At 32.7% G+C, this 13,339-nt stretch overlaps 1 protein-coding gene across 1 annotated transcript; it reads right to left on the minus strand.

Annotated features, from left to right (window-relative positions):
- Positions 1-4,937: 4,937 nt before the first annotated feature.
- On the minus strand, positions 4,938-10,471 carry LOC105176048 (glycosyltransferase BC10-like). The gene is made up of 2 exons (XM_011098725.3): positions 9,704-10,471; positions 4,938-5,740 (listed from the first exon to the last, which is right to left on the minus strand). Exons 1-2 carry the CDS (start codon positions 10,325-10,327, stop codon positions 5,102-5,104), a joined length of 1,263 nt encoding a protein of 420 aa, XP_011097027.2. The 5' UTR covers positions 10,328-10,471; the 3' UTR covers positions 4,938-5,101.
- Positions 10,472-13,339: the final 2,868 nt, after the last annotated feature.

Consider the following 13,339-nt stretch of genomic DNA (forward strand, 5'->3'; position numbering starts at 1 on the left):
GGAGACCCTTTTAGTCTTTATCTAAGAATCTTTCTCCCGAGTATGATAGCTTAGTAGCATGAATTGAGAAGTATATCAATATGGGAAAAGCATGAAAACATAAAAAATAAAGGCAATGACAGAAAACACAAGAAATAACAGAAGCAAGAACAACCAAAAGTTGAAACGAATAGTTGGGATGAGAGGGTACAATTCCAATACCTACACCTTGTTGAATGTATCTATCACTTAGGTGCTAATGATTGTGGAATGCAAGGGCATGCTAGCTTGGCCTAAGAGAGCTAAAGAACATCCACACTAAGAGATATTTCATGCAATTCACACCAACCAACAATTCTTCATCATTCAATCACCACAAAATCATGAAATAATCTATACCAACATCATACATCAATCCACAAAATTATTGTTTATTTTTCGAGGATCCCGTTTAGCCTAGTTGGAGTATATTCTAGATTTTGCCCTCAATTCATGTCCCATAATATTCAACACAGAGTACCCGTTGAATGTGATGTCCCCACACTACCCCAGTGTGGAGCAATGTTAGTACATGACATATAATGAATATGGCACCCCGATACCATCCCAGTGTATGGTACTTAGTATAGGATATTGTCCGCCACCAGGAATACCTTGGTACCCTACGCGCTATGGTACCTAGTAAATATATTTATTTTGTTTTTCACATCACATCATCATTCACAATATCATAAGCTATTGAATATGCCCCAGGTTAGGTCAGTCATTTCTTCATCTCAAGTTACTGTATCCACATTGATAACTTCATTATTCAACAACCAAATATACTATACCACAATCACGCATCCATTTTTATTACGAACATAGTCAAAGAAAATGCGTAATAGCAATTTCATAGGATAACAATGTATAGATCAAGTATAACGATCAAGTATACAAACAAACAAGTATAATCCCTATATGTAGATCCAATTAACTACACTTACCTAAACATCATAATGATTTAGTTGGCAGAATCAGTTGTTCTTTCTTGTACTTTGTCCACGTATCTATAATAAATACAATCCCTATAATCAATATATTGAGAATGTTGTAACTATTTAATAAAATATTAAATAGTACATGTACACTTATCACTAATATTCAATATCTTGTTCTACAATATTTGAATCTTTCATTCTGTTTTCTTCAATATAAAGTAGATGTTATATATCTTGCTATATGAAAATCAGTTTATATTATTAAAATTCCTTTACCACCCCTAAACCTGCTAATCTTCTCAGCATGGGCACTGCTCATTAATTAAATAACAACTTTTACTATAAATGTTCAGCTTAAAAAGTATTTAAAGATTGTAAGCTAGACATCCTAAGGTTCAAAGGATATATTATTTGTCTATTAACTAATAAAAATAATTTTATTAAAATTCCCTCATACTCATTTACATGTTCTTGACAGCATCTTGCACTAGCTTCAAAAAATTCTCTCGAAAATCATGTTCTCTTTGAATAAGCATAATATTTCTAAACTATAATTGTCTACGTGTCTAATTTTATTTTCAACAAGAATCATACAAATTGAACCGTCATTTCTCAAGTTATAAAGCTCTTAGTACACTTAATTAGAATTACAACAAAAATAAGGCAAATAGAATATTTTCTTTAGGTTGACCCTTTAAATAAAAGATTTAAAATTTGAACAAAACTAATAAGTCTTAGTAAACATCTTAAAGATTTCATTTTCAATAAGATTATGGAGCTTATAAGATGTTATTAATGATAAATTTTTAATTTATTTAAAGAAATCAGTTAAGATCTTATAAACAAGTCTGCAACTTCTTTACTTCTTTTCTTTAAGGGTTTGTTATACTTAGACCCCCTCCAAAAATGCGAAAAATATACTGACTCTAAGGAAATGGGGTCAAGTGTAAACAATGAATTTTTAGAGGGGATGTAGGTGTAATTTTAAAACTTTTTTAGGAGAAAGTATAATTTTGCATCTTCAGGAGGAGTCTAAGTGTAATTAACCTCTTTTTTAAAGAGCTTATAAGTTATTTTTTTAAAAGAATTACGAAACACTTTGTTAGAGCTAATGATCATTGATGTTGTCCATGGCTAAGTTGCAACTCCTACCATACATGTGTTATTAGCCAACATCAACATCATTGTCAACCCCATGAGTGTGCCATAAATAGTAAGGTAGGATGTTTGATCCAAGGAGCGATATGAACGAGAGGGTCAACGTTTGCCCCCGCAGGAAAAGGGTGTGTGGAAGTTCCATTAGCCACTTGGGAGGTCTTAATCAGTGCCTTTGTGCAAAGAGTGCTGAATGGAGACCTTTTTAGTCTTTATCTAAGAATCTTAGTCCTGACTATGATAGCTTAGTAGCATGAATTGAGAAGTATATCAATATGAAAAAAGCATGAAAACACAAAATTGAAGGCAATGACAGAAAATACAAGAAATGAAAGAAGCGAGAACAACCAAAAGCTCAAACGAATAGTTGGGATGAGAGGGTACAATACCTACACCTTGTTGAATGTATCCATCACTTAGGAGCTAATGATTGTGGAGTGCAAGGGCATGCTAGTTTTGGCCTAAGAGAGCTAAAGAAGGCTCCACTAAACCTCAATCCAATAAATATTATCATTTCTATGAATAGGGACACCACACCAACTAGTGCCAACAACTAAAAATGTAACTCCCTCTAATGGATTATGATATGATACCACCAAATATAAAAGATACGACCTTTCTCATAAAAATTTCATGTTAAAACCAATAAGAAAACTCTTATTTATCGATAAATTGTATGAACATCAACGAGCGAAACACTTCATCAAAATTCGGTATTAATCCTCAATCATGGCATTTATGAACATAAGAAAAGGAGAAAAGTTGAGGTTTATAGTTATTATGAAATTATAATTCAAATTCAATGAAAATTTAGTGTCTCTGTAATTACGTAATTAGAGTTTGATTGGAAGGCTTCTACATCTTGGTTTCACAAGGCTTGATGTATGTTATGCAGCCTAGCAACTTAGTCAATACGTTCAACACCCTTGCCAACAATACCGGGATGCTGCTATGCACTAATAAGATATTTGAAGGACACTGGTTTATTTTTTCCCTCAAACTCTGATTTTAAACGAAAAGCGTATTGCGATTCAGATTGGGCAAGCTGTTAATCCACAAGGCGTTCTCTGACTGACTTTTGCATCTTCTTGGGAGCAAGTCCCATCTCTTGGAAGACCAAGAAGCAAACAACTGTGGCAAGGTCATCCGCGGAAGCAGAGTATAGGAGCATGGCAGCAACTACATGTGAAATTACTTGGTTGTTGTACCTTTTCAATGATTTGGATGTTAAAGTAGATGTTCCAATTCCATTTTTTTTGTGACAGCAAGGCAGTGTCGCATATCACGGCGGATCCAGTTTTTCACAAGAGAACAAAGCACGTGGAAATAGATTGTCACATTTTTAGGAGCAAGTTCAAAGAAGGCTTAATTCAACCAACATTTGTTGCTTCAAAGCAGCAGGTTACAGATGCTTTTAGAAAATCATTATCAGCTGCTTCCTTCATCCATTTACGATCCAAGTTAGCCTTGAACCCAAGCCCAACTTGTGGGTGGAGTGTTGAAACTGGAGATGTCAAAGTCACAGTCCAAAGAAGAACAACAACAAAATTAACGGCAGAGAAGAAGAAGCTTAGTGGCACTCGCGTTTTGAGTTTCCTTTTTGTTTTAATAGAGTTGCATTTCTTAAACACGTTTTATTAGTAGCTTTGCCAGTTGCAATTAGTTAGTTGATAAAGTTAATTTTATTTCCCGTTGGATATTTAAACTGAGCCTGCCTCTGTTCTTGAATGGGTAGAAGAACTGCAAGGTTGTTCCATCTTTCTTTCCAGCTTCTTCCAATGGAATTCTTTGCTTTCTTGATATCTGATTCAACAGACCCCCCTTACAAAAAACCCCTATATGCCATTCTTAGATACCTACAGCTTACTCCTCGATTGCAGAAGTTGTATGCTTCTGCAGCAACTACGGAACACATGATTGTGGCATGCCACCCATCAGGAGGATTTCATGTGTCATCTGTCCTATGTAAAGATTTGGAGGTATTTCGACCAGACATATCCCAATTTAAATTGGAGTCCCATAATATTAGACTGAAGTTGTGCATAATGGGTTTGCGCAGCCACAGGTAGTATGACAATACGTACTCATATTGACTATGTGAATTTGTATCTTACTTACTGGAGGGGCTAAGATTATTTGGAACAGTTGTTGGGACGACAAAAATAACCGTTAAATATAAGCGTTAAACTAATTCATTATTGAAATGGTCTTTGTAACAAAAATTTATTTTCATAAAAAAGCCGTACCAATAGGGTTGGTATTTCGACCGACTTGACAGTATTATAAATTTCTAACGGTCTATTACACAAGAGCTGGAAGAGATGGTTTCATATTTTACATGGTCGTTACATTGTCAAAGAACCCATCCCAAAAACCGTTATAAATTTGTAACGACTTCTATTTTATACCAGCTTTTGTAACGGACATGTCGTACTACAAACGTGCAACAACTTTTTACACGATTTTGGAATGATTTTACTATTGTTTGGGTGACTTTTAAAAATCAACATGAGTTGTGGCAAAAAGGTATTTCAACATGTAACTACCTGAAATTTGTAACATCTTTACGAACACCATCATTTCAAATACTTTTGGAACGGTCATTGTAACGGTTAAACCATTATAAAAGTACCAAATTCATTTCATCAACTACATGACTTCAACAAAAATTATCTTTCACAATGATTACAACGACTGCTTTAATTAGAATGGCCTTACCATTACAAATCTTTCATTTTTTTGTAACGTAATTTTCATTTTTTTGTGATATTTGTTTGCCAAAATCATCAAATTCAAACCTCAATAACAAACATCAGAAAGCAATAAAAGTTAGCACATTTCATTTCCAACACTTCCCAAATGATACTATCTAATATCTAACTACAACAATCAAATTCTTTCTCTATAGTTGAATAGATCACTACATAACAAAAGAATATGAAAAAAAAAATGTAGTACAAGCATGCATGTACATTAAGGTATATATATTAAAACTGCATAACCTTGGGCGCAAATCTTAACAAACGATCCAAAGTACCGACCGTAAATTTCCTAGCAAACAAGTAGCAAATATCTGTAGGCCTCCCATTGTACACGCACTCGCTACTGCTCCTCAACTGGTTCAGCAGGGCAGACGAGACATCAGATCGGACGAATCTCAAAGGGTGCGGCCCGCCCTTGGACCAGTCGACCCAAGTCAAAGTTCTGTTTGAATTCTTCCAAGGAAATTTCTTGGTTACAAATGTGGGCAAATAATGCTCATCTGAATAGCACGCAGGCTTGCAGTATTTCTTGAATAAAAAGGAATACAGCCGATCTGAAATGACCTCCAACGCCAGCTCCCGATCTATCTCAAACCACTGCGCCCCCTTCCGCCACTCTTTCAGCTTGATGTGTGGCCTCATATGCTTGTCATATCGGCCACGCCCCACTGGGCCAGCCAAGTCGTACGACTCCACGAAGGTTGTGGTGGACTTGATTAGGTAATCATAAATGGTAGTGAAGTTGAAGAGTGGAATGCAAGCTTCCGATAAGAGAACAAATCTTTCATTTGAGTAATCGAGCAATGCATTAGCTAGCAGCCTGCGTTCCGCTTCAACCATGCTAAATTCTCCCCATTTCACCTCCTGTACACACACACACATATATATATATATATATAAGCATGTGATCAGATTGTATAGACCAACAACATGACTTTCAGAATACTTACTTTGATCTCCTTCTTCATATTAAATGTAGTTTACCCCAATGAACTAATAAATATTTAATCCTATAACTTTATAATTTTGACAATTTAAGAATTTCTTCGATCAATGAATGGAAAAACCCACGCAACTTGCACGTCATCCAATTAAATTTGGGATTCCAATGAAATTAGCCCATTTTCCTAAAACCCGCAATTTTTTTCCTAATTATAGGACTAAATTAAAAAATTTGATTTTAACATGGCCAAAATTGTCACCCCGACCCCTATAATTATATGATTAAAACTCTATTTTCCCTTCTTTCTTTTGAACGGATTTTTGGATTTTTTTTTTTTGAATAAGTTTTTTGAATATTTATTTTATATGTATGTAAATGTAAAGAGTAGCAATATAAAATTTTTTGTTTTTTAATTTATAAACCAGTAATATATATTTTTTTTTATAATACTTGGTGGACATCACTAACAATTCGAAATCAAGAAAAAGTACATATAACTATTAATTTTTTTAAATAAAAAATATATTCATTTTGACTTCACTAACAATAAAATATAAAACTATCATTTTCATCAAATAAAAAAATATAATTTGGCATTACTAACAATATAAAACACAATCTTCAATTAATCCAAACATATCGTCATTCAATTTCGCACGAAAATCTGTCCAGAATTAAAAACAGGCATTTCTTATTGAAAATTAAAAATGAAAATAAAATCAAACATGGCCTTAAGTTTTCAAAATTAACTTACCTGACCTAGTTAATAAAATTATTTAACACAAGTTTTAAAATGTACTCATTGATAACACAGAAAGAGAATTAACAAAGACTATAGAAAGCAGAGAATTAAGGATAATCAGTAATTATTAGGGATATTTACATTTACATCCCTAACTTAGGGTCTATTTACACAAATCAATCTTATTTTTTGAAAATTACACATATCCCCATAAAAAAACGTCTACATCATTTACACAAATCACCCCCTATTGTTTCTAAAATTACATACCCCCCCCCCAAAAAAAAACATGAATATTATTACACAAATGATATATATTCTTTTTACTGTCAGCAATAGTTCTTGTAATTACATGCGTTGAGTAATTTGTACAAATAAATCATAAATCAATTACGTAAATATAATTATCTCTAATTATTACTGATTGCTTAACATTCACAACTACAATCTTTGTTGTGTTGTTTAAGAAACTTTTTTTTGTTTTTGTTTTCAAGAAACGTTGAGGAAAGGAACAGATGCCTCTTTTCAACTTCTCCTCGTAAAGAAGAAAAGAAAGAAAGCCAAAAGAAGAAAGGAATTTGAAGGGCAAAAGTTGGAATGCAATGTGGAATTAGAGTAAAATCGAAGAAATATACACTTAAATAACTATTATACCCAATTAAATATATTCATGCATGATGAATGAAACATATATTACATAAATCTCAATATGATAATAAAATAAATTATAACACCCAACCATGTCTTCTCATCTAAAAGGCACCGCAAAATCATCCATGAATGATCAAATGCGTAAAGCATTACAGACTTCACATTTTAGTAAATTACCATAATATTTATAATTGTAATATTTATGAATTATTAATTTAGAGTTTTAATGGGACCTAATATTTATAAAGGAATTTTCTAAAAAATTATTATTTTATTATCTTATCGAATTTGATGATTTTTTACAAAGGCCCAAGTCGGGACCGGAAGATTTTATTATTTTAGAGAGGTTATTAATTTATAGAGTATTAATTTATAGAGGTTTTACTGTATTTTCTTGTGGAGGATGTGAAAAGTTTTTGTTCTAATACTTTTCCCACCTACTTTTCTATGAAATTACTCCAACCGTTGCGTTTGGATTGAAAATATGAAATTATAAATTTTAAAATAAATTTTTTGAACGTGTTATGATCGTTTCAAATTATTTTTATATAGAATCATCTGAAATTACTTTTTTTAAATTATTTCCTCGAAATTCTAACTACGAATCCAAATGTATACTGAAAAATATATTTAATCATGGTACATAATATTAATTTATTAAGATGTTTAAGTTGTAATTATTTACAACGTAAAGATATCCATATTTCATTTTATTTTATTTTTATAGTGATTTCGGACCTATTTAATAATCTAAAGATACACTTAAAGAAAATTTACTATTGATTATGAACTAAAGTCGTAGAAAATAGTTATTATTAATCATGATTAAACAAAGACTAATGTAAAATTTTAAGTTATGTACTGTGAACACTATTTTTGTCATAATTATAAGTCATAGGAAATATTTTTGTTATTGTCAAAATCGTTGTGTAGCCGTGACCAATAATTATTTACTATAGGTATATTTTTTTAGCCGTGACCAATAATTATTTACTATCGGTATATTTTTTTAACCATGATATTAATTATACTTAAATGTTGAATTTCTTTTAGGGAAAAGTATTATTTTAGTCCGCTAAGTATGTCTAATTTTAATTCTAGTTCGATAATTATGTCCATTTTTTTTAGGTCCAGTAACTTACGAAATTGCTTACTTTTAGTCCTCTGGCAGATTTTCAGACAATTTTACCCCTATGAGTGCATATGAACTAAAACTGCTTTTCAAAAAATGCATAGGGGTAAAATTGTCCAAAAATCTGTCAGAAAACTAAAAATAAGCAATTTCGTAAGTTACTGAATCTAAACAAAAATAAACATAGTTATCAAACTAAAATTAAAATTAGGCATACTTAACAGACTAAAATAATACTTTTCCCTTTCCTTTATACCTAAGTTTATTCAGTAATTATTTATGCATGAATTTCAAATTTCAAATTGCCCAATTCCCGCACTCTAAGGCCACCCACAAAATATTATATATTCAGATGGTCAACTACAATATATATATATATATATATATATAATAGACGAAGTAATTAATTACTGCCTGTGACATGTATTATAAAATTGTTGTGCCCACTAATGTTATAGAATTTAGTGTTTGATAATTTGTTTTTAAGGAGAAAAACTATTATGAGTTTAAATAATAGAAGACTTCATATATAAACTTTATTAAATTCTTTTTAATAAAAAAAATAAAGAGCATTCGTAACTTATTTTTAAAATCGATTAACCCTTTCAATTTAATTATAAGATTATTATTTATTAACATCTTATAAGTTTCATCATCCTATTTTAATTTTGAAAACTTCCTTCTAAAATAATTTCAGACATCTTATAACCTTTAAAACATCTTATAATATATATATATATATATGTAGACTTATGTGAAATCTTTTAGGAAAAATTATTTGTTTAGTCCTTTAACTTTGCCTATTATTAATTTTAGTCCTTTAAATTTATTCATTTTAGTTTGAATCCGATAACTTTATCATCAAAGGACAAAAGAGTTATTAATTAGGTTAAATGATCAAATTTATGTAAAATTGATATATAAAGAACTGAATCTAATATTGTCAAAAATAAAAAATCAAAATATATTCAAAACAAAGTTATAGGTATAAACTCAACCAAACCCAATTAATTTTTTTATTTTAAATCATATTGTATCTTCCATTTCAATTCACATATATACCCAATATATATATGTAATTTATTTTAATTAAAATAATTAAGTAACATTATTTGTTTACACGTATTATATATATATATATATATCGCATAAAATATAAAAATACAATATGAATTGAAATATAAAATTCAATCCCCTCTATGAGTCCATAAAATATCACAAAATTACAACCTACATTATACAAAAACAACAACGTACTATTTAATTAATTAGGAGTAAAATCAATTAAGCATATATATAGCCCATAAAAATAAATAAATAAATAAATAAAAGTATAGGTAAGGGGATTGAGATGCATACCTTGCTTGGAACCCTCCGGCCATGAAAAACCGATCCTTCCGGCTCAGACCCATTGTACGACGGCAGAGAATGCACGTAAATGGAATATAACCCTTCATGCCCTCTGAAGAACATCTCCCACAGCGGCGCCAACGGCAGCTCCCTTCTCGCTAGAAACATAAATGCGACTTTAGGTGTCCTCTTGAACGGGTACTCCCCAATCTTAGGCTTCATAGACGCTCTCCACAGCAACTCCTTATCCCCCATCTCATGCATCAAATTCGTCCCGGCAGCCGGAACCCATTGCAGCGGTGGCGGTGGCGCTAGGACGGGAGTAGGAGGTGGTGGTGGTGGTGGTGGCTGTTGGATGGGTGTAGGAGGTGGAGGTGAGGGTGGGGAAGGCAGTGGCTCAACGACGGCGGGGGGCGGAGGAGGTGGCAGGACGGTGGAGATGAATTGCCTGAGTTGCAAGGCAGGAGGGGTGTCAGTGAGGTAGAAACTGAGTGTGATTCCAATCATTAAACCGGAACCGAAGAAGAGGAAGTAGATGATGAGGGTTTGGAGATGGGGTTGGGAGGTGTGGAACTTGGCAGAATGGAACAAGTGTTGCTGTTCTTCCTGCTGCTGCTGTTCTAATCTCTTCATTTTCAAGAGATTTTGAAGTGATGATTAAGCATGTGTGAGTGTGGGTAGTGTGTTTGTGTGAGTTTGAGGCAAATTTAAAGAGTATTGTGAGTCAGAAGAAGCTTGGGCATGCCATCTTTCAAGATTCCAAAATTCACTTGCCATCACACCTTGGACATTAAAGGACCTGCATACCCAAATTAATTACTTACACCTGTAGTAATTAATTAATTATATATCACATATATATATATATATATAGATTCATATATTTTGATTTCAACCCTCTAATTCTTCATAAAAAATTATAGTAAGTGGTTGGTTTAATTAAGGTTGTCATTGTAATTAAATATAGATTGAATTACATGCCATCTTCGTAAAATTAGGTGTAATTATACGCGTTTCTCTTTTTCTGGTAAAATTATATAAGTACACGTACCCCAATGGTTGTAGCTATAATTACAAGTGTAATTACAAGTGCATCCCACTTTCAGTGGTGAAATACTACAAATACTTCGTGGGTAACAATAATTACACTGACATCCTTTTAGAGGGTGTACTTGTAATTTTTACAAAGAACAATAGGTGTTTGTATAATTAGACTTAACCTCAGGGGCATCAATCTAATAATTTACACTCAAAGATTTCAATCTTGTCCCAATATATATATTAGTTTAATTGCTGACATGAATAATTAGTACCGCATTTACAGTGAAGTATTTTTTATTACTATAAATTATTACTATATATGTGATATATAATTATACATAATTACAACATCGTGCATAGCTTTCTAGCATTAATTATTGGTTACGACAATTTTTGTGTAAATATTATCACTGTTTAAATTATAAAAATCACAGTTTCTTCTTACTTCATATACATAATTAGTGACAATTTTAGTACACAGACTTAATTTTTTTGTCCTTGATAGTGAAATCTTCTTTCAGAAAAACTCATATGGAGATTCACACTATTCAATATAAAATACCTGCAAGTAATTAGAACAGTGTATGCCTTTTACAACTGGGAAACTCCACAAGCACTTTCATGCTAAAGTCTACGGTCAGAACAAAGTTACATATTAATGAACGGACTTTCCGACAATCTCATGACATAACTGAAAAGGGAAAGACAGTATTATACGTACCTCGTATTCGTTGGACCAAAACTGGAGGGGCAACCAAAGGTACGTAGAGTGTTGATCTGATTTGGTTGATCAGAGTGTTGAGAAATGAAGTGTGATGTGCAGAAGAAGATTTCAAAGGGGGGTTAGGAAGATTTGATCGATGCTGAAGTGAAGGAAAAGAGAGAGGGGAAGAAAGACATGGAGTGGTGCCAAGTGGATTTCAAGCGTCCAAAACTTTGCTTTGCCTCCTTATTTTTCAGCACGTGGTGGTTTTGAAGATCTTTCACTCACCTTATGTAGTAATTGTTTTTCTCTTTGAGTTTTTTTTTATATATATTAATTAATAAAAAATACGTTGTATAACACATGAGCCCATACTTCTAAATAGAAAAACTTAACTATAAAAGTCATACAAAGTGATGTCAACTGGGATTAGAATCGCATAATGTGTATTGGGGTCCAACAACACCAAAATGATGAAAAGATTTTTATAAAATTGTAAGATTATCGGGGGGATCAATAACACTATAGAGGTTAGTATTCTAATTCTTAAATCAGTATGTGTTTATTGAGAGAATAAAAGGGAAACTTGAATCAAAAAATGATTGAATATAATATTAAAGTGACGAAAATTGTGTGGAGTGCAAAAAGTATGCTGAAAATAGATTAGTAACAGATAGAGAATGAGAGTTGGAGTGTGATAGAATGTGTTACTAAAGTAACTGCAACATGTCTCATTTTTATAAACGTTGGCATAGGAAGATCCAGAAAGTGGTTAAGGTGAATCATGCACTATTGGATAGTTGCACATGTTAGCTAAACAAGAGAAAAAAGAGTTTAGAATTTAAACTTGTCTAGACAAAGATATGACCTTTTCATTAAAGCTTGCCCATCCTATGCAAGATTTTAGGAACCTATTACTTGTTGATATAATAATTAAATTCCAGTCGGATTGCTTGGAGTTGGTTGGAAATCTCTTTGTATGGCGTGTCCTAAGCTGTCAACTACTTGTGTAACATGTCGTCCCTACTATATGTTGACTTGACTTGCTGGATTGAGCTCATTTCTTGGACCTATCAAGTTAATAATAAAGATAATACAAGTTCATGGGCCAACGAGATTTGACCTGTTGGGCTGCCCGGTGGGCCGACTTCTTTATCTTTAGGTTTGAGAAAAAAAAATATTGGAGGTGGCATAATTACTCCCCCCCCCCCCCCCCACTCTGGGAGTGCAAGACTCGGTTTCAAACTGTTGAAGTATGTACAAATAATCCTGTAAAATAAAAGATTTTTTTTGTCCATGCTCATTCAGCTGGAAAAACTTTACTAGGCTCCTAGGGCATGCACCTTGTTGTGTTGACAAGAAAGAGTCCTTATTTAGCACGAGATCATCCACCTAGAATTCTCTCCTTCTTACCTTTCTATTTTAGGGGTTCACCACCTTCTGTTTGTACCTTTTCATGCGGTTCAAGGATCTTCTCAAACTTCATCTATTATATTTAAGTTAGCAAGTAGCAAGATATTGTTACATTCTTGTTCATTGTGCTGGACTTTTAAGGTTTTCAGATCTGCTTTAGCAGGGATAACGGATCATACATCATTTCTCGTGTGATTGACCTAGGGGTGGTCCTGACCATAATGTGTTGGGCAGGGCGTCAATATATTGCCCACCTGTCTGCTCGAACTTGGTTGATGCCTTGTACAAATATTCTATTTGTGACCTCCACTTGCCCGTTAGCTTGGGATAGAGTCCCCAAGGTAAATCGTTGCTAAATGTCAGATCAATCAGCACACCAATCCCAAATTAATATGAGAGAAAAGAATATTCAAATATGAGGATAGATTCGTCACATGAACAATTTATTTGCTATGAAAATACTTTCCTCACATGTAAAATTAAGTTTC

Source organism: Sesamum indicum, linkage group LG13 (assembly GCF_026168435.1).
Source record: "Sesamum indicum cultivar Baizhima isolate 11 linkage group LG13, ASM2616843v1, whole genome shotgun sequence".
Taxonomy (NCBI): domain Eukaryota; kingdom Viridiplantae; phylum Streptophyta; class Magnoliopsida; order Lamiales; family Pedaliaceae; genus Sesamum; species Sesamum indicum.

Coding starts and splice junctions, on each gene's coding strand:
- LOC105176048 (XM_011098725.3), bottom strand. CDS start 10,327: ATGAAGAGATTAGAACAGCAGCAGCAGGAAGAACAGCAACACTTGTTC. Junction 5,741..9,703: donor GCCGGAGGGTTCCAAGCAAG/GTATGCATCTCA, acceptor GTGTGTGTACAG/GAGGTGAAATGGGGAGAATT.